The sequence below is a fragment of the Loxodonta africana genome, chromosome 3, assembly GCF_030014295.1.
Source record: "Loxodonta africana isolate mLoxAfr1 chromosome 3, mLoxAfr1.hap2, whole genome shotgun sequence".
Lineage (NCBI taxonomy): Eukaryota > Metazoa > Chordata > Mammalia > Proboscidea > Elephantidae > Loxodonta > Loxodonta africana.
The window spans coordinates 80,438,056-80,457,211 of record NC_087344.1 but is presented as its reverse complement, the minus strand read 5'-3'; the positions used below and the strand labels follow the sequence as shown (position 1 = coordinate 80,457,211).

General features: G+C 51.3%; 1 protein-coding gene across 11 annotated transcripts in view; it reads right to left on the bottom strand.

Annotated features, from left to right (window-relative positions):
- Positions 1–19,156, bottom strand: part of SZT2 (SZT2 subunit of KICSTOR complex) — a 77,736-nt gene that overhangs the window by 2,667 nt on the left and 55,913 nt on the right. For 3 of the 11 annotated variants that reach the window (XM_064281835.1, XM_064281836.1, XM_064281833.1), the window contains 29 exons: positions 16,515–16,614; positions 15,645–15,774; positions 13,731–13,883; positions 13,537–13,639; positions 13,338–13,443; positions 13,141–13,252; positions 12,309–12,427; positions 12,034–12,198; positions 11,660–11,744; positions 11,329–11,493; positions 11,047–11,214; positions 9,238–9,371; positions 8,626–8,792; positions 8,393–8,490; positions 8,178–8,310; positions 7,884–8,017; positions 7,654–7,754; positions 7,405–7,581; positions 6,939–7,206; positions 6,759–6,838; positions 6,537–6,662; positions 6,213–6,412; positions 4,776–4,866; positions 4,470–4,550; positions 4,312–4,386; positions 1,573–1,786; positions 833–986; positions 567–689; positions 46–451 (listed from right to left, as the gene is read on the bottom strand). In XM_064281835.1, coding sequence (XP_064137905.1) covers positions 46–451; positions 567–689; positions 833–986; positions 1,573–1,786; positions 4,312–4,386; positions 4,470–4,550; positions 4,776–4,866; positions 6,213–6,412; positions 6,537–6,662; positions 6,759–6,838; positions 6,939–7,206; positions 7,405–7,581; positions 7,654–7,754; positions 7,884–8,017; positions 8,178–8,310; positions 8,393–8,490; positions 8,626–8,792; positions 9,238–9,371; positions 11,047–11,214; positions 11,329–11,493; positions 11,660–11,744; positions 12,034–12,198; positions 12,309–12,427; positions 13,141–13,252; positions 13,338–13,443; positions 13,537–13,639; positions 13,731–13,883; positions 15,645–15,774; positions 16,515–16,614 — 4,168 coding nt within the window. The other 8 variants (XM_064281834.1, XM_064281838.1, XR_010321382.1 and 5 more) reach the window with 8 other exon arrangements.

Sequence of the window (19,156 nt, the reverse complement as noted above, 5' to 3'; positions counted from 1 at the left end):
TCCCAGCAACCATCCCAGTCCCATCTGGAGCCCACAGCCCCTTACCAGCTGGGGGTCAATGTCCCCAATGGATTTGGCATGGACTGCTCCTAGGAGCTCCTCCAGCTCTGCCAGAGCCAGGCGCCCCCCTAGCCGCAGCCGATCAGGCCCTGGTGGCTCCAGCAAGAAGAGGCGCTTCCAGAGCGTGTCCCGACGGCAGTGCCCTCCGGCCAGCCGCACCAGCTGAGCCAGCCGCGCCCGGGCGACACCCACCTCTGCAGCCAGGGGTGGGAACAGGGGAGCTGGCCCAGGAGCCAAACCAACCCCTGAGGTCTCCCCAGGGCTACCAGCTGAGCTCCCTAGAATCTCTGGCTCGGGGGGCAGCCTGGGTGGCTTCCGGAACCGGCGCATGTCAGCAGTGAGTCTGGGGAACAGCTCTCGTTGGCTGGTGAGCACCACAAAGAACTGCAGCCTGTGGGGGAGGTGGACAGGAGTGTGGTGGTCACAGTGGGAGTCACACAGGGCAAGAGGTGGCAGTAGCGGGGAGGATGGGTAATGGGCATGTTCAAGGTGGGGGATCTGCTGACCGCAGAACATGTCGCTCAGCCTCTCCTTGCTCCTCAAAGGGTGCAGCACAGTGACAGACAAGCAGAGACACATCAAAGTCATCCTGGTGACGAAGTCCCTCAGAGTCCAGGTAGGAGCCAGAGCTGGGTGGTAGAGGTGGGAGAGATGTCAACCCTGAGGTTCCAAGGAAATAGTCCCACCTCTTCTGCCCAAGAAAACATGGGTCTCCTAACTCCAAGTATGGCTCAGACCTCAGCTCTACCTGAGTGCATGCTGGGTGCCTTACCTGTGCCATGCTGACACCAGGGCGTATTCATTATGTTCTGGGCCCCCTGGCCGGGCCATACGCAATGGCTTCATGTGGTAGGAGCTAGCATGGTCAGCCACGTAGTTGTAAAGCTGGTGGGCAGCAATGAGTGGTGTGGGGAGCTCCAATGTCCCTGAGGGGCAGGTTATAGGAGACAAGAGACACTAAGCCTGAGACAGACACACTGATCTGGTTGGGAGTGGGGGTGGGGGATGAGAGTCGCTAATGCTCTGATTGGCAGGCAGATGGGTTCTGCTTTCCAGAGGGAGCTCCTGAGTTCCTATGGAACATGGATAGACAGTGGCTCAGAACAGAGGGCAGGGTACATATGACACAGGAGCCGCACTGATACAGAAGGTGAAGAACTTAAGACAAAGAGACATGGGGACAGGGTACAAGTACTATGAGGCAATTAATAGTACAGAACAGGTGATGCAGAGACTAGGTCCTGCCCCGGGAAGTGCACACACTGGTCCTGGCTTAGAAATACCTTGCGGCCTGTTCTTTTTCTGGCTCACTGGCTTGCCCTTAGGCACCAAAAAAAAAAAAACAAAAAATCTGTTGCTGTTGATTCTAACTCCTAGCGACCCTACATGACAGAGGAGAACTGCCCAATAGAATTTCCAAGGAGCACCTAGTGGATTCAAGCTGCCGACCTTTTGGTTAGCAGCTGTAGCTCTTAACCACTGTGCCAGCAGGGTCTCCCCTTGGGTACCGACCTTGGTAAATATGGTTGCGGCCAAAGTGGGGTCCGTCAGGGTGGTGGGCCAGGAAATGTCGCAGGAAGGTGGTAAGGTGGTAGCCGTGCCGAAGGACCAGGTGGGTGCCCAGCACGTGTTGGTGTACCAGGCGCAGGTGGAAGTCATAGCTGAATGAGTGCACGTGCATCAGGTCACGCACCTTGTCACACTCCTCTGTGAACAGCATGGACAGCTGGAGAGGTGGCAACAGGGGAACAAGGGACTGGGTTAAGGCACAGGCTGCCTAACACCCCCCCTCCTTCCACGGGAGAAGGAAGCTCAACAGATTCACCCTGTTGCTGTGAGCCAGTGGAACCCCCTCCTCTGCCAGAATAGTTTTCTGGGAAGCCCTCTCCATTATATCCTCACTCTTTTATACTGCACTGTAACTGCTTATGTGAAACAGTGACCATCTTGAGGGCAGAGACTGGCGTTTTTACTCTATACCTGATTCCACTAGAGGCTGGCACAGATCCATTGATGCAACAACTATCCGTTGAGTGCCTGCTGTGCACCTACCAGGTACTGTTCTGTGTGCTGGGCATACAATGGCAAACAGAAATTGAATCCCTGCCCTCAAGGAGCTTACATTCTAGTAGTGGGGAGACAGACAGGAAACACTGGACAGAGTCAATGAGTAAATGATATAGCATGTTCGAAGATGGCATTAGTGGAAACTCAAGTAGCAGAGTAGGGTAAGTGCCACGGCAGGGAGTGTGTGTGTGTAATTAGTTACTACTGAAAAGCTTTTCCTGGCCCCTTCCCATGTCTCCAGCTTCATTTTCTCATCAGAGGACTTGCTTTCCCTGAGTACGTCACATATTCTCTCCTCAACATTTTCATACCTGCTGTTCTCTTTGCCTGGAATGCTGCTCTCCCTGACCTCTACCCAGACTTATTTTGTTTTGCTTTTTTGTTGTAAAAATATATACCACATAACATTTGTCCATTCAGCATTTTTCATGTGTACAATTTAATGATATCAATTACATTAATCATGCTGTGCAACCATCACCAATAGTCATTGCCATATTTTCCATCACCAGAAATGGAGACTCAGTGCTCCCAGCTCACTCCTAAAGCTCCACCTGGGACCTCCTGCCAAGGCCAGGCCAGGGCAGCCCTCCTCTGTTTGTGAATGAATGAACGAATCATCGATGGAGAGGAAAAGAAGGGCAGAGACAGGGAGCTAGTGCTTCTCTTGATTGAAACCATTACTGACTGGAGGTTGCCATATGGATCTGTGGTGCTGGAATGGCAGAAACTACCCGGCCACTCCCTTGGGGGCACTAGGGAGTTATTAGGAAGGGAAATAAATGGCTGTAGAAGAAGTGATAGCCGAGGTGTCAGACTAGCTGTGTGATCTTGGGTAAGTCAGTCTCTCTGTGCTTCAGTCTTCTCATCTACGATGGAGATAATGTCAAGGTCTTCATAAAGTTAGAGGCAGTGTGATAAACTAAAATAAACAAGGGTGAGTCTCAGAATCACTAAGACTTAGATTTCAACCCCAATATTGCCACTGATTAGCTGTGTGCCCTGGGATAAATTACTTAACCTCCATGAACCTCAGTTTCCTTATCTGTAGAGTGGGAGTAAAACTTTTCTGCTTAGTATGTATTTGCTTAATAAACAACGGTAATACTGAAACAATTTAGGAATCTAAGTAAGATTAGAGAGTAGATAAATAGGGTCAGAGAGAGCCAAGCTGGATGGAGATCGGGGGCACAGAAGGACTTCAAGAGGCTCACAGGATAATGGAGGGTGATCCTTTCCTCTAATATTCCAGGGAAATGTGAGCGTACCTGCCCATCAATAGCTCCTTATGAGCGCTGTGGCCCTAAACATGAAGTCACCATGCTTTGGGTCACATCATCCTGTGATGAGTGGACCAGGGAGCCACACACCCAAGTCAAGGGCTACCATCCATAGGCTGGATATGAACTGTCCAGATTTGAGAGCTCTACCCAGTGAAGAAGCGTCTGCACTAGAGAAGACTGACCCAATCACATCCTGATCTCTCAGAAACTAAATGTCAGGCGCAAAGAAGGCACAGGCCCTGGCAGGACATTCCTGGCAACCTGAAGGAGTGAAACTAATTCAAAGTACAAAGGGCTTCAGATTGCTATCTCACTGGATCCTCTGACTTACTCTGGGCACTCCTGAGTGCTTGACCCTCATGGGGTACAGAGGACCTGCCCTTGAGGGAGACTGACAGGGACACAAATAATGACTAAGTGCCAGAGATACCCTGTGTGGGTGGGAACTTTGGTCCTCATTCTAAGTGTTAGTGACTATACTAACAACGCCAATCTTCCCAAGCTCTAGATTAGGCCAGCACCAACATATTCATGTGCCAGATTACCCACTTTGCTCAAATGTCCTCACTCTCAGGCTACCCGTGGTTACGGACCAACCACAGCATCAGGCTCTTGTCACTGCTAGAATGACTAAAGGCAGACTAGCCGCTGTGCTGGACTGCCCTGTGCCTCCAGTGCTGTGGACTGCCCATAGGGTCAGAGTGTTGGTTGGTCCAGTCAGGGCACCAGAATGACTACTGACCTGCTTAGTTCACAGCACTAGATCAATCACTGGGCCAGGCCACTCACTGCAGTACTCTTACTACCCACCCAGATGGGCCATGGGGCATCACTGTGCCTAAGCCTTGTCCAATCCCGTATTCCCGTCTTCTGTCCCCACTACAGCCTCCCCAACACATACCTGAGAGTTGACAGCTTGTCCCATGGGGATTCGGGAACATTCCAGAGCAAACTGTTTGACACAGAAGTAACAGCCCTGGAGAGAGAGTGAAGATGGGCTCAGGAAGGTAAGAGATAGGCAGGTCTGGCTCTCCCTACTCAGTGCTCCCTCCTGCTTACCTGGAAAGCCAGTTCCATGAGGATAATGCCACCGGGCAATGCCCGCTGCAGGTGGTAGGTGGTGACTGCAAAGCCAGTGCTCTGGAGAAAGGAAAAAGAACTGGGGCTCGGGGGCAAGGGGTTGGGGCTCACCAGCCTCAAGACAGTAGGGCAGGGGTCCTTTGGGCCACTGACTTCAATGGTGTCACTCTGGGATCAATCTCCCTTCATCACTCAGGTCACTGACCTCGGCCTTGGGGAAATAATTCAGGGTCAGCAGCATTGGGGTCTTGGGGCATTGCTGATTTCACTATGGCAGCGAGTTACCTTGGGGCTCCCATCGGTCTTGGTTTTAGAGCAGGAGAAAGAGCCTCGGCCTTCTGTTCCAAGGATAGCCATGGCCCGCAGCCGGCTGGTGCTATGGAAGAGGAAGGGGAACGAGAAGATTAGGCAGGCCAGTGGGGTGAAGGATACGACCATCAGACCCAGAATCCATTTTACATGGGCTTGTTTTGCAGGACAGGAAATAGGCCCAGAAAAGGACCTGCTTGGGGTCCCAGTGGCAAAGCTGGGCCCAGAGACTAAGTTAGACTGTAGGGCAGGGCTCTCTCCTAGCGCTTGTTGCTCTGAAAGGAAGTGTGGGCAACGCTCAGTGGGAGGCGGAGTCCAATCCTCTTTCCCACTAGTGAGAGGATTGGGATAGGGCAGGAGAGACTGCTGTGAATACTGGTAGATGCCCAAAGGGGACAGAGAAATCTGTATATAGTAGGGTAGAGATCTGATGTATTTCTGAGATTTAACTAGGAAAATTCAAGGAGATGCTTGATGCCATAGATAGGCATCTTCCTACAAGAGGGAGAAATGGTTCCGTTTTGATTGGGGAATGGCAGCTGCAGCATTTCATAGGTAAGGCGAGAAGAAAGGCAGGGAAGATACTGTGAAAAAAAAACAAAACAGAAAGGCCAGTGTGGGGGGAGCTGTAAACACCAGACCTCTCGTTGGAGGTCAAAGGCTCTGGCGGGAAGACATGTCCCGTTTACTCCCAGCAGGAAATCAGTTTAAGATTTAACTAGTGATTGGTGACAGTTACAGATTAGTGAGGAAGGAGGGCTTAAACTGCGTCTTTAAATTCTGCTTTAGAAACATATTTTTTAACCCAGTGTCCTTCATTTTAAAAAGGAATTCAAAGTTTTAGGAAGAGCAGCTGAATGGAAACTACATAAACTCAATTCTCTCTGAGACCCTGACAGCTGAGAACTGGCTATGAAGAACAGCCAGCTGAGTGAGTGAACATGACCTGGACCTATACAGGCCAAAGCACAGTGAGGTGAGGAGGACTGGTCGTTGGTAACAAAAGGGTTTCCTCGGGCCAGGAACCATATGCAATCTCAGGAAAGGTCAGTGGGATGATTAGGGCAGGAATCATTAAGGCCCAGGTCCAAAAGCTTAGGAGCATGTTAAGAGATTCCTGTGTGTGGTTGTATAAAGCACGTTAACATATAAGATGTAAGTGGGCATGAGCTTTGTGAGAATGTGCGTGGTTCTATGCACGGATGTGGATGTGAGCTCCACAGATGCCTGAGGTTTGTAGGACACACATCAGGGCTGTGTGGAAATGTACAAGATCCTCATGTATATATGCTGGTCTGGTGAGATGAACGAGGCCCAAGCTGTCAAGAGACCTGTATGAACAAAGGCGGGGCCTGTGGGGGTCTCACCTGCAGTGAGGACAAATGAGAAAAAGGGAAGGAGGGGCTGTCTCACCTGCGGGCAGGTGAGGGGGGCCGCAGTGGTACCAGCACAAAGCCTATGCTCTGCAGATACTGCACGTATTGCTGCAGGAAAGCCAAGCTTAGCTCCTTCAGCCATGGCTCCTCACGGGCTCCTGGCAGAGGCACATCAGAGGATTCACAGCCTGGGAGTGCCTCTCGGCTCCCAGATCCCGAGTCAGGGCGATGGCGCCGCTGGAGGAGTGGAAATTAAGGTAGGCTCTACCTGCTGTCAACCACCTCACTGGGGGGGGAGGAGTAGAGGTCACTGCAGGCTCAAGGGAGATCCCATGGGGAAATCTGGAGTCTTGGGCCTCACCTGCCCCTCAGGGGGCCCAGAAGTCTCTGGGGGCCCATGTATCCAGGCAGCTGGGTCAAAGAGCAGGGCTGTTGCACAGTAATGCACCAGGCGGGATGACTGCTTCAGGGTCTCCAGCTCCCCCGCCTGGGGATATGGGGCAGTGAGCACCAGGGCAGTGGCCAAGGGTCACAGGATCCTCATATTGGCTGCGGGAGAGGGTCACATCTCAGGCTCACTCACACTGATGGGCATGCTGGCCGGGGCAGAACGCTGCTGCCAGGTTACAAACAGGTTCTCCATCTTCATCTGGCGCTCCAGCTCTGGGGGTTGGAGATATCAGTAGTAGCCGCAGTAGCTGCTATCGCTTTCCCTCCCAGACGCCACAGATTCCCCCTCCCCCTGCCCAAGCCAGTGCCCCACCTCTGCGCTCTGTCATCTTGATATCCAGGAACTGTTGCCCGTGGTAGGTGACGGGATCAGGGAGTCTGGGCACAAGGCTGAGTGTGGAGCTGGGGCGGGCAGCCGTAATATCCCTCAAAGCCTCATCGAAGGGGAATGTGTCCAGGGGAAGGGGGCCGCCACCACGTGAGGACCCACTCAGCCGGCCCTGCTCGCGGCTCAGTGGGGGACTTGCACACCGGATAAGGGTCTCTGCTTCCATGGTCGGCAGTAGGAATGGGTTTGGCTCCTGAGAGAGATGGAGCCTGACAATGGGTTCCCCACAGCCTTTGCCCTGGGACCTTCTCATCCCATGGCTTCTCCTCTAAGACTCCCATCCCACTACTTCTGTGCTCAGTCTGTCCCCTCTCCCGTTTCCAAGCTGGTGTTTCCTTTAACTGACCCCTTGGTGGCCAGAGCTAGAGGAGGGAGCCAGAGCAACAGGCACCTTTTCATCTCGCACTGGGAAGTCCAACTGGCCATAATGGTGGAAGAGTCCAAGCTTCTGGCTGAGCAGGCAGAAGATGAGATGGGCCCGAGCATTCTGCCACTGCACAAGGCGAACCAGTGCTCGGCCCAATGCTGCCCCCAGGTCTGGAGCCCAGTTGTAGGTCAGCAGCTGCAGCTGGAGTTTAGGGGTCAGGGTCAGTGAGATTATGGAGCTCCTTTTCCCCACCAGCCCCTGGCCCACACGTACCTTCTTGTCTACGACCTCCAGAAGCAAGAGCCTCTGCCGGGGAGCACTCTGCCCTGAGCTCCCATCACCTCCTGGTTCGAAGCGCTGCATGGCTTTGGCAGCTACAGGGCAGGAAAGGGGAAAAACGGGGGCCTGGAGGCAGATTGTCCTAGATCCCACCCACCCCTGCAGGGTCAGAGACCACCCCACTAATCCCTCTGAACCCACCCTCCATAAGGTCATGCCCTCACCCTGTTGAGTTGGTCTCCTCCACTGCAAGAAGTTCCTTCCCAGAAGCAGTACATGCCGCTCTGCCGCTGGACGGGGAGCTGGGCCCAGCTGCCCAGGTGAACAAGGACTGAAGATCTCTGATTCTGAACCCCTACTGGGAGGGAGAGGCATACAGAAAGCAGACCATCCATGGCCCCATCCCCTGGTCCAGCCTCCACATCTCCTAGCTCAGCCTCCATGGGTTTGGCTTCCTATAGGCCCAGGTTTGAGGAAGTCTGGAAGTCCCCTTCAATCCCATGCAATCTCAAACTCACAAATGCTGCTCAAAGACTCGGACACAGGTGTCTCCAGCCATCGAGGTGACCAAAGTGGTAAACTCAGACAGGATGGATGGAAGGAGGAACCGGGACACCATGTGGGTGGAGCTCCTGGATACTGAGGCACACCCTGAAAGGCAGGCAGAGATGGGGCTGAGGGGTGGACGCCAGGGCAGGGGTTGAAGGATAGGAGAGGAGGGCTGGGGACTCACCAATCTGAACCATAAACACCATCCAGCGCTGACTGACGTGAGCAAACACAGGATGCAGGGTCCCCACCTCACCCTCTTCTAGCTGAGTCACCCGGCGTCTAAAGACATAGCAGGAGTAAGGCCACCACACGTCCACACATGACATGCATGATATTCAAGCCACCACCGCCCACCTGGGATTTCATACCCATACGCTCCCATGACACAACAGGCCCCCAGCCCCCAACACACACCTTTGCCTCTGGGCTCCAGAATCTGGTCCTGGTGCCCGCTCAGATCCACCGGGAGTCCGAACATTCTCAGTTTTGTGACGCCTCCGGCCCCGAGTGTCTTCTGGCCGATCCAGGACAATGTCATCAGTTGTTTTGGGGGAACCCAAATCCCCACATTCTGTTTTACTCTGGGGGCAATGTAGTGAATGAGAAGGGGCTATTGAGAAGGGGTAGAAGATGGAGGCATCGTGGAACAGTAATAAGAGCTTGGAGGACTGGAGGCCTGGGTTTTAGTCCTAGCTTCCCTGAAGGCTGACAGAGCAGCCATGGGCAGGTTACTTAACTTTCCTGAGCCTCATCTTCCTCACTGGGTAAAGCCCTACTTAACTTGCAGGCTTCGACAAGAAAAATGGAAGTGAATGCATTTAGTAAGCTGAGGTGCTCTCTCCATCAGAGTCTGCCATGTTCTGCAAGCTCTGGTCTAAGGACACCGTAGTTTTATATATAAGGAGATCTGTGGTAAGGCCTGGAGGGAGTGGGGGGTGGGGAGGGTGGTGGGGGTGGAGGGAGAGTAAAGGGGAGCTAAGAGGCAGGCAAGAAGGTAGATGCCAGCTTCACCACCTCTCCCATTACCAGCATATCCCAGAAGCTGCGCCGGCCAGCTTTGCTGGGTGGAGTCACAGGCTCCCCAGGGACAGGGGCAGGGGGAAAGATGCTAGCTCGGCCAGCAGTGCTCTTGGTTTCCAACGATCCACTCCTGAGACTTCCTGTGGACACCAGACATTACAGACTCAGGTCATTCACTGCCCATCAATCCCACTCCAGACAACCTAGCCCAAGACTGACATGAGAGATACTTGCCACATACTCTGTTACTGAATGACAATATATGCAACTGATAGTGTGTCTGTGTTTGTATGATGTGAGTTCCTGATGATATATCACTCTCTACATGAGTGACCAACTGCATGTGTGTATTTCTGCTAGTGATAAGCATAGTGAAGCTAATGGACAATTGTGAATGTTTATTTCTGATAAGGCCTTTTATAGGGAGGGTGGATGGAAGTGAGATCTGAGTCAGAAGGGAAGAGGCTTCAACAGTCCAGGAGAATGAAAGAGAAAACTGGGGTCTCGTTGAGGTTCCTCAATGGAATAGGAAGAAGTCAGCAGGTGCAGGGGGCTATGCCAGAAGCAAGCAAGCAGGAGGCGGAAAGCAGACTCTGATCGTGGGCCTCACGGAGGTATGCCACAACTTACCCCTCTCAATTCTATGGCAAGAGCCAATCAAGAAAGAAGGTGGAGCTTCTTTCCTGTGGTCCCAGCACCCTAAAGGGCCTCTGGTCACCCTGGACTGCAACACCTGATGGACTCTCAGCTCCTCCAGATCAAAGACTGAGACGTATTCATTTCTGTGACCCCAGTGCCTGATACAGACATAGGCTGCTTGATAATTACAAGCATTTGATGAACAAAAATGAGAGAAGTAGGACTAGGACCCAGAGCCAGGAAGGCCGTTTGAAGTGTGGGTGTTTCGGTGGAAGGAAGGCATGGAGGGGACAGCAGAGATGTATCTTGCTGTGGGTGTATTTCAGGTGAACACCCTCCTGAAGGCCCCCCGGGGTCAGATTAGGAGAAGCACCATTCTCACATGGGAATTACCCTTTACTTCTTCCTCCTCTCACACACAATAAGTGGCTGAGTCCTATCAATTCTATCCTCAAAGAGTCTCTCAGGTATACCCTTCCTCCTGCATTCCCACTGCCCCTGCCCTAGTTCAGGACCCATAATTTCTCACCTGGACTATTGGAACAGACTGCTCACAAGGCTTCTTCCCGCTAGTCTTTCCCTATCCAATCCAGCTTCTCTCTCTCCCCCAGGAGTTGGAGTGGTCTTTCAATCACCCCCCAAAAAAACCAAACCCATTGCCATCGAGGGGATTCCAACTCCTAGCAGCCCAATAGGATAGAGCAGAACTGCCCCCATAGGGTTTCCAAGGAGCGCCTGGTGGATTTGAACTGCTGAGCTTTTGGTTAGCAGCTAAACACTTAACCACTACGCCACCAGGGTTCCCCTTTCAATCACATATTTGGCCACATCACTATCCTGCTTAATACCTTTCGAAGACTCCCCTATTCTTAGGATAACAATCAAGACCCCTAGTGTGGCCTACCAGGCCAGCCTGACACCTGACCCCCTTGGCCTCTTCACTTTCAGTTTGTCGTACCCTGTCCCACATTACACACTAGTCACAATGGGCTACTGCCCACTTCTGGGCCTATTGTCTTGAAGGCCCTTTCCCCATAAACCTCTTGCCACTTATGCTCTTATAGACCTTGGCTCAAGGGTTCCTCCTCTTGAAGCCTTCCCTGAACCCCACCTTCACCTGCTACACTGTCTAGCCTGGATTTCGTCCTTCTCTGGACCCTGGGGGGCCCTCTGTACCTGGGGGGGTATCCTCTGTACATAGTGAAGCTGGCAGCAGCCGCAGCTCCATGACAGCATCAGCCAGAGCCTGGCGAGCTGCTCCTCGGAGCCTTTCCTCCAGCTGCACAATACTGATGTTTCCCTTTTCCCACACATCCAACCGGAGTCGCAGGGCCCCCTTCTGAGCTAGAGGAAAGAATGGGGGTTACCTGAGGGTGCCCCTAGATCCCACCCTTCTCATCACCCCCACCCCTCACAGTCTTAACTGAACACCCCATCCTCTGACGCAAGCTGCCTTACCTGAAGAACTGTCCAGCATGACTGGGCAGCGTGTGACCTGGGTTAGCTGCTCAAATTCCTCCTCTTGCAGTGGGTCTGGGGGCTCAGGAGAAGTGGGGGGCCATGAAGCCAGTGAGATAGGGGTCCCTCCCTCATCTACAAAGGCTAGAGTGATGCAGGCGACACCTGCGTAGACAAAATCCATAGGAAGGCTCAGCCCCAGGACTTCAATCCCTCCCTCCCCATCCTCCTCAGCTGCAAGGCTGGGAGAGTGGGAGGGGCCCTCTCAGTCATCAGGTAGGAAGACTTTCCCACACCTGGTAGTGCCATGGGCCTGGGCCTTATTCTGTACCTTTGCCCCCAGTGCCCTGTCCACCAGGCTTGTTATACAAATAGATGTCCAAGTCGGGGAGGCCGCCCTGTGGTGGGAGTGGATGCTGGAAAGAGAACGGCCACAGAGTACTAAGATCAGGCAGATGAACGACAACCAAAAAAATCAAGGGATGGGGAAGCTTTTATGGTGTGTGCGTCCACAGTAGGGAATGGGGTACAGGTAATATGGCAGCACAGGAAAACCAGGTGTGTGGGACATGGGTGTATACAAGTCCTTGGGCAGAGGTGCATATATGGGGGTATCTGTAGGCAACAGTGACAGTAAGGGGCTGTGTCAGGGGGGAAGCAGGCACCAGTGCACATGGCTATGGGGAAAGGTGAGTAAAAGCTCACTTGGAAGTGGTTCCGGCTGTTGCTGTCTGTATACTTAGGAGAATGCAGGAAGATGAGCAGGTTCTGCCGCAGGTACCAGGCCAGGGCAGGAAGCCAGGGCCTACAGCAGAGGGGGAGGGCCAGATGCAGCACCTCAGAGGGGAGGCTTCCGGGGGGCTGGATGAACTGCAGAGAACGGGAAAAGGAAGTCAGAGCTGAATGCCGGGATTCTAGCCTAGACTGTCCCTAGCACCTGTGGCCAAGCCTTGGATGCTGGGGTCTGGAGGGTAGCTTACCTCCACATCAGCTGGTGTCAGCTTGCAGTTCCGAACAAGCATGACTGTGATGACATCCAGTGTGGCCTCATCCAGGCGCCGACGCAGAACCCGCACTAGTTCGTCTGTGATCTCGGGACCTTGACACAGCCATGGTGGGAAGACACTGGCAAAGGACCTAGCTACCACCTCCAACAGCCCTTAAATTCCAGCCTCAAGCTCCCCCGCCCCCATATACTAATGTAGCATTAGGAGTGCGGGCTTTAGAGGCAGCCGGCACAATGTTCTAGTCCTGATGACCTACTCACTGTGTGACTGTGGATAAGCGAATTTTACCCTCAAAGCCTCAGTGCCTTTGTCCATAAAAGGGGAATAAGTATCTACCGCATAGGTTTGTTAAAAGAGAAGTTATGTAACAGTCTTAGCTCAAAGCCTGATGCACATTAAGTGAGCCATAAATATTAGCTGCAAAACCCAACTGTCTACTGGATACCACAGGCTTAACATACGCAATACTGAACCCAGCATCTTCACTCCAAGTACACTCCTGGTACCAGGTGAGTGTGACCACCATCTAGCCACACAGTCACCCAGGCTAGACACCCAGGTGCCTAAATTAATGGCCCGTCCTCCCCAAGGTGCATTTCAATCAGCTACAAGTTCTACCCCTAAACATACATCCCAGGAGTCTGTCCTTTCCCCTCAGCTCCCGCTTCAAAAGAGCCCAGAGCACAGCATGAACTAGAGAAGGGGGCCTAAGGCAGAGTAGTAAGAAGGCTCTTAGAGAAGCTGCCAGAGGATTCTGGAACCTCACCTGGTCACCCCCATATACCCTCGTACTGGCAGTCCTTACCTGCCTGCCCTACACCATGCACCAGCAGCTGGATGTGTCTGTCCACTTGGCCCACTGGACGAGCAGCATCTGAACTGCGGCTAGAAGTCATATCCAGGGGAGAACGAGGACCCTACAGGGAAAACATGGTCAGGATCCACTCCTAGGAGCAAAGTATGAGGGAAGCAGGGGGCCATGAGGGAGGGAGTGATACATGCCGAGGCCTCCTCAGGGTAGATGGGCTCCTGGCTCCGGGACAGGGCAAGAGAGGGGGGCCCAGCATCTCCTTCCCATGGCCGGTCACTGCAGGACGTCTCTAGCAGCCTGTGAGAGAGCGGCAAGGTCTTTGTATATGCTTCCTCCCATGCCATCCTTGACTCCTGCTTTCTTTACCCAACCCTCTGATGACCGACATACCGAAGATAGTATACAGCCTGCGTCGCACGCTCCTGATAGACGAACATATTTTTCCGGTTCACCACAGAGAAGGCATTGAGCACAGAGCGCAGGGCCTGAATGGCTGCAGGAGTACCGGGGGCTCAGGAAGCTCCCTTTTCCTCATTCCCCCAAGAGCCCAATCCACCTGCTCTCTCTTCATGCCAATCACATACCCCGAGAAACCCCCATACTGGGCCCCATCTTGAGGCGTGAATGGACTCGGATCACGGTTCCCCACACAACGTCACAGGAGAAATGTCCAGGGACAAACTGCATTGTGGCTGCTAGGTACCCTCGGGGTGCACAGCTCTCATCAGCAGCATAATCTGGGGGAAGGGAGAGTAGGAATCAAAAACAGGACTCCCAGCCCTCTGCCCTCCAGCCTCCTCACCTGTACACTGGCCCACTTGTCCACACTCCTCCAGCCTCCTCACCTGTATGCTGGCCTACTCGTCCACACTCCTCCAGCCTCCTCACCTGTATGCTGGCCCACTCGTCTGCACTCCCCCAGCCTCCTCACCTGTACGCTGGCCCACTCATCCACACTCCCCCAGCCTCCTCATCCTGTCTACTACTCTGCAGGGCAAAGATTATCATTTGGATCACAAGACAGGGCCAGGACTTAGAGGTATGGCCTTTAGAAGACAGGGTCATAGCACAAAGGTTTTCAGAACTATCTCAAGGAGACTTGGAAAAGGAGCAAAGAAGGGGAGTCAGGAATGCTAAGTGTGAGAAAATCCTGAAGGCCGTGCCATGAGATTCTGACCCTGTTGTAACCCATGTCTGTAGCACTATTAAACCATCTCTGTCCTGAGCTGGTTGGTCACACACATCAGGAGGAGAAGACTGAGTTCTGTGCCTTGGAGGACAGCTATCCCAAAGAACAACGGGTGGTGTGGGGGTATACAAAAGCCGATGGCCATAGGCCAGTGCCTTGTTCTACCTTTCCCAGGTTTCCAGGTTGACAAGGAACCTTCCAATACATCAGAGGTGGCAATCTGGTTTCCAAGAGAAGGTGTGAGCAGCCTACAGGGACACCCAGGAGGCTGCAGAGTTTCTGTGCCATGATGGCATGCTGGTTGCTAAGGGTTTCAGGGAAACCATATGGAGAGGCTAAAATGAGGAAGGGCTGTGCCTGTGTTCTGACTGCTCTCACATCTCAGGCTGCTGGAAGTCATTTTGAAGTAAAAGTGCTTGGCTGTCCAAGCTCATCTTCAATTTGCAGAAGATGCCTTCGAAACCATGGGAAGGCCACTAATTAGAGGGACTCTGCTCTGATATGGAGAACATCCCAGGACATGCTGAGAGAGGCACTCTCCTGGAAATGTGAAAAACGTTCAGGTACAGACTTGCTAAGAATGTTAAAAATAAGGAGTGGTCTGATTTTAATTTTAAACCAGAGGGAAACTGCAAAGGAATGACATGATTTACCTTTTCTTTTGTGAGTTTGAGGTGAGAGGTCATCAGGTGTAAGAGAAAAAAGGAGTAGAAAGGTTGAGACTTCAATTACCATTCTCATGCTTCCTTATCATGACCAGAAATCCCAAAGGGGTCCTGTGCTTGTCTGATGGGATAGCCAAGCAGAGGGCAAGCCTTTCTGCAGGACCTCAGTTCATCCCCTCCAGTGCCCTCTGATACCCTGCCCTTTCAATGATCTCTTCTCTCCTGTATTCTTCAACCTCTCCCTGTCTCCTGGCTCTTTCCCTGAGGAACATAAACATGCTGAAATCTCTACATATCTTAAAACTCCTTCCTCACCCCCACATCTCCCTCTAGTTATAGCCATATCTATTTTCTCTTTCTCTTCACTGCCAAGCTACCCGAGACATCAGTAATTCTCTGATCCAGCTATCTATCATCCTTTCACTTTTCAGTTTCATTTGGTTTCTATTTCCATCTCTCCAGAGACTACTTTTACTAAAGTCACTGACGAACTTGCAACAGCCCAATCTAGTGTTCCTTTTCTGTTCTTATCCTCCTCATTCTTGAGGTGCTACTTGGCACAGATGACTTTGCTCCAGCTTCTCACCAAAGTACTCGATGAGAAAAAGGGCAGAGGCACCCTCGGCTACAGGGTGGGGTCTTACCATCACTGGGCAGTGGCACCCTCTGACGGGAATGGAAGGGGGTCTCGCTGCGCCACAGATCTTCTTCACTCTCAGCCACCAGAAGAGAGTTACACACATGACTGTCATGTAGGTCCTGAAGAAGCAGTCGCTAGGGGAAGGAGGAGTAAGGCATCAGGGAACTAAAATATTCCCTCGTAAACTGGTGGTGGTGGTCAGGGGTTAGCAAAGGCTAGAAAGAACACCCATCATCACTGGAGGTCAGAGGTCACAGTTACAGAGCTCAGGGCTCTGAGAACCCCGGTTAGGAACATTTGCCCCTCCTCTTTGCCAGAATCTGCTCCCCATCTTTCTGTTTCAGCTTAAAAATCACTTCTTCAGGAAGCCTTCCCTGATGCCTCATTTGGTCAGATCCCTGATATATCCTCTCATAATAGTTTCTACTTTTCCTTTGTAGAATTCTTCACAATTGCAGTTGAAATACTTTGTGTAATTCAGTTGTTCAGTAACTCTCTCTCACTTTACATAAGCTCCACAGAGTCACAGTTTCCCCCTGTTTTGCTCACTTTTATATCTCTAAGGTTAGCACAGTGCCTGGCACAAAACAAATAGCTGCCGTTACTGGGGCAATGAGAAGGAACATATCATAGTTACTGGGAGAGCATGAGAGTAACCCACTGTAACTGGCAGTGGGCTGTGGAGAATTCCCAGTTTGCAGGGAATTTGGGGAATAATAGAGCATCCAAGTATCTGGGGTCAGAGAAAACATCCCATAGTTGTTGCTGAGTCTGTGATGGACCCACAGCCTCTGAAGGTCAAGTTCCTGAAACTCCTTCCTCATCTGGGCTAAATCTCCCTACTCAGAGAGCCCTGTCCCTGGTTGCCCCTTACCTGGTTGACCTCCCTGCAGATCTCCCCAACTCGCCTCACCAGGAGCTGCTGCAGGTGGCGACACTCTGCGCCTGGCCCTCCATCCTCCCGTATCATGCTCCTAGGGAAGAAGGATGGATCAGTGCAGAGGGGGCTGTATGTGTCAGGATGGGGCTGGGGGAGGTCATAGAAGCTGGGAGCAAGAGAAATCATAAAAAGGAAGTAGGATTAGTCAAAGGGAAGTAAACCTGATGGGAACTGGGAAAAATGGAATTCTCAAGAGTAATTCTGGAAGCCTAGCTCCATGTTTGCTTCACCAGCTCTCATGTGGGTACCACACCGAGGCGTCCATCACTCAGCTTGCCTCTTCTTTATTCTCAAATCTTCATTATCAGAATGGTGGGCCTCCCTACCCTCAATACGTACTCCCTGAATGTGATTAGAGAAGCAGTATTTAACCAGATGCCTAGTGGAGCAGTGGTTAAGCATTTAGCTGCTAACCAAAAGGTCAGTGGTTTGAATCCACCACCTGCTCTTTGGAAACCCATGGGGGCAGTTCTACTCTGTCCTACAGGGTCGCTTTGAGTTGGAAACAACTTGACGGCAATGGGATTGTTTTGGCTTTTTATGTCTGACTACTGGCTCTGCCTACTTAATAACTGTGACCTTGGGCGAGTATTTAACTTAACTGTGCTTCAGTTTCTTCATCCATACAATGAGGAGAATAATACTTCATAGAGTTGCTGTGTGGATCAAACGAACTGATCCATCTAAAACACTCAGAACAAAGCCTGCTGCACAGTAAGCACTTGTTAAATGTTACTATTACTCCTAATTTTCATATAACAACTTCTGAAGCTGCTCTGAACTGTAGATGCTCTTAATGCTTAGCTAGGAGCCAAAATTCCCATCAGCTTCTCAACTCCATTCAGAAAGTAGATAGTGCCATGTTTTGGTGTAAGTAGTGGGACATGTGTCTGTCAGTTTGTCATATTGTGGGGGCTTGCATGTTGCTGTGAAGCTGGAAGCTATGCCACTGGTATTCAAATACCAGCAGGGCCCCCCGGCAGACAGGTTTCAGCTGAGCTTCCAGACTAAGACAGCCTACGAAGAAGGACCCGGCAGTCTTCTTCTGAAAAGATTTAACCAGTGAAAACCTTATGAATAGCAGCGGAACATTGTTTGATACAGTGCCAGAAGATGAGCCCTTCAGGTTGAAAGGCACTCAAAAGACAATTGGGAAGAGCCGCCTCCTTAAAGTAGAATCGACCTTAACGACATGGATGGGGTCAAGCTTTCGGGACCTTCATTTGCTGATGTGGTAAGATTCAAAATAAGAGGGAACAGCTGAAAACATCCATTAACAATCAGAAGCTGGAAGGTACGTACGAATCTAAGAAAATTGGAAGTTGTCAAAAATGAAATGGAGCGCATAAACATTGATATCCTAGGCATTAGTGAGCTGAAATGGACTGGTACTGGCCATTTTGAATTGGACAATCATATGGCCTACTATGCTGGGAATGACAACTTGAAGATGAATGGCGTTGCATTCATCATCAAAAAGAACATTTCAAGATCTATCCTGAAGTACAGCGCTGTCAGTGATAAGATAATATCCATATGCCTATAAGGAAGACCAGTTAATATGTCTATTATTCACATTTATGCACCAATCACTAAGGCCGAAGATGAAGAAATTGAAGATTCTTACCAACTTCTGCAGTCTGAAATTGATCGAACATGCAACCAGGATGCACTGATAATTACTGGAGATTGGAATGCCAAGTTGGAAACAAAGAAGGATCAGTAGTTGGAAAATATGGTCTTGGTGAGAGAAATGGTCCAGAGACTGCATGATAGAATTATGTTAAGACCAATGAATTTTTCATCGCAGACACCTTTTTTTACCAACATAAACAGTGACTATACATGTGGACCTCACCACATGGGACACACAGGAATCAAACTGACTACATCTGTGGGAATAGACAATGGGGAAAGCTCAACGTTGTCAGTCAGAACAAGGCCGGGGCCGACTGTGGCAGAACAGACCATCAATTGCTTATATGCAAGTTCAAGCTGAAACTGAAGAAAACTAAAACAAGTCAGCGAGAGCCAAAGTACGACCTTCAGTATATCCCAAATGAATTTAGAAACCATCTCAAGCATAGATTTGACACGCTGAATACTAATGACTGAAGACCAGATGAGTTGTGGAATGACATCAAGGACATCATAAACGAAGAAAGAGGTAGAGACGGGGCCGAGATGGCAAAGCAGTCAGATGTTTCCAGAAAAAACAAGTGAATTAATTATATACGACAATCTAGGAGCCCTGAACATCAAAGGCAAAGTTGAGGAATCGGACTGAGCTGCACGGGGAGGGAGAGAAGGTTCAGAAACAGTGAGGAGATGCCAGACCTGACCTGGCGGGACCTGGCACCGTGCAGCCCAGGGTCGACTGGCGCCAGTGGTGAGGCAAACAGTGGTGTTTGGGACGTGTTTTCCACATTGGGAGAGACCAAGCGGCGGAGAGTCTACACATGCCTCCAAAATCGGCGAAAAGTAGCGCTCAATCGGCAAAAGATAAGTCCATGTGTCTAACCTACTGCATGGATCAAAAAATACCCCTTTGGGAAAAACCTCTATCCCACTTACTT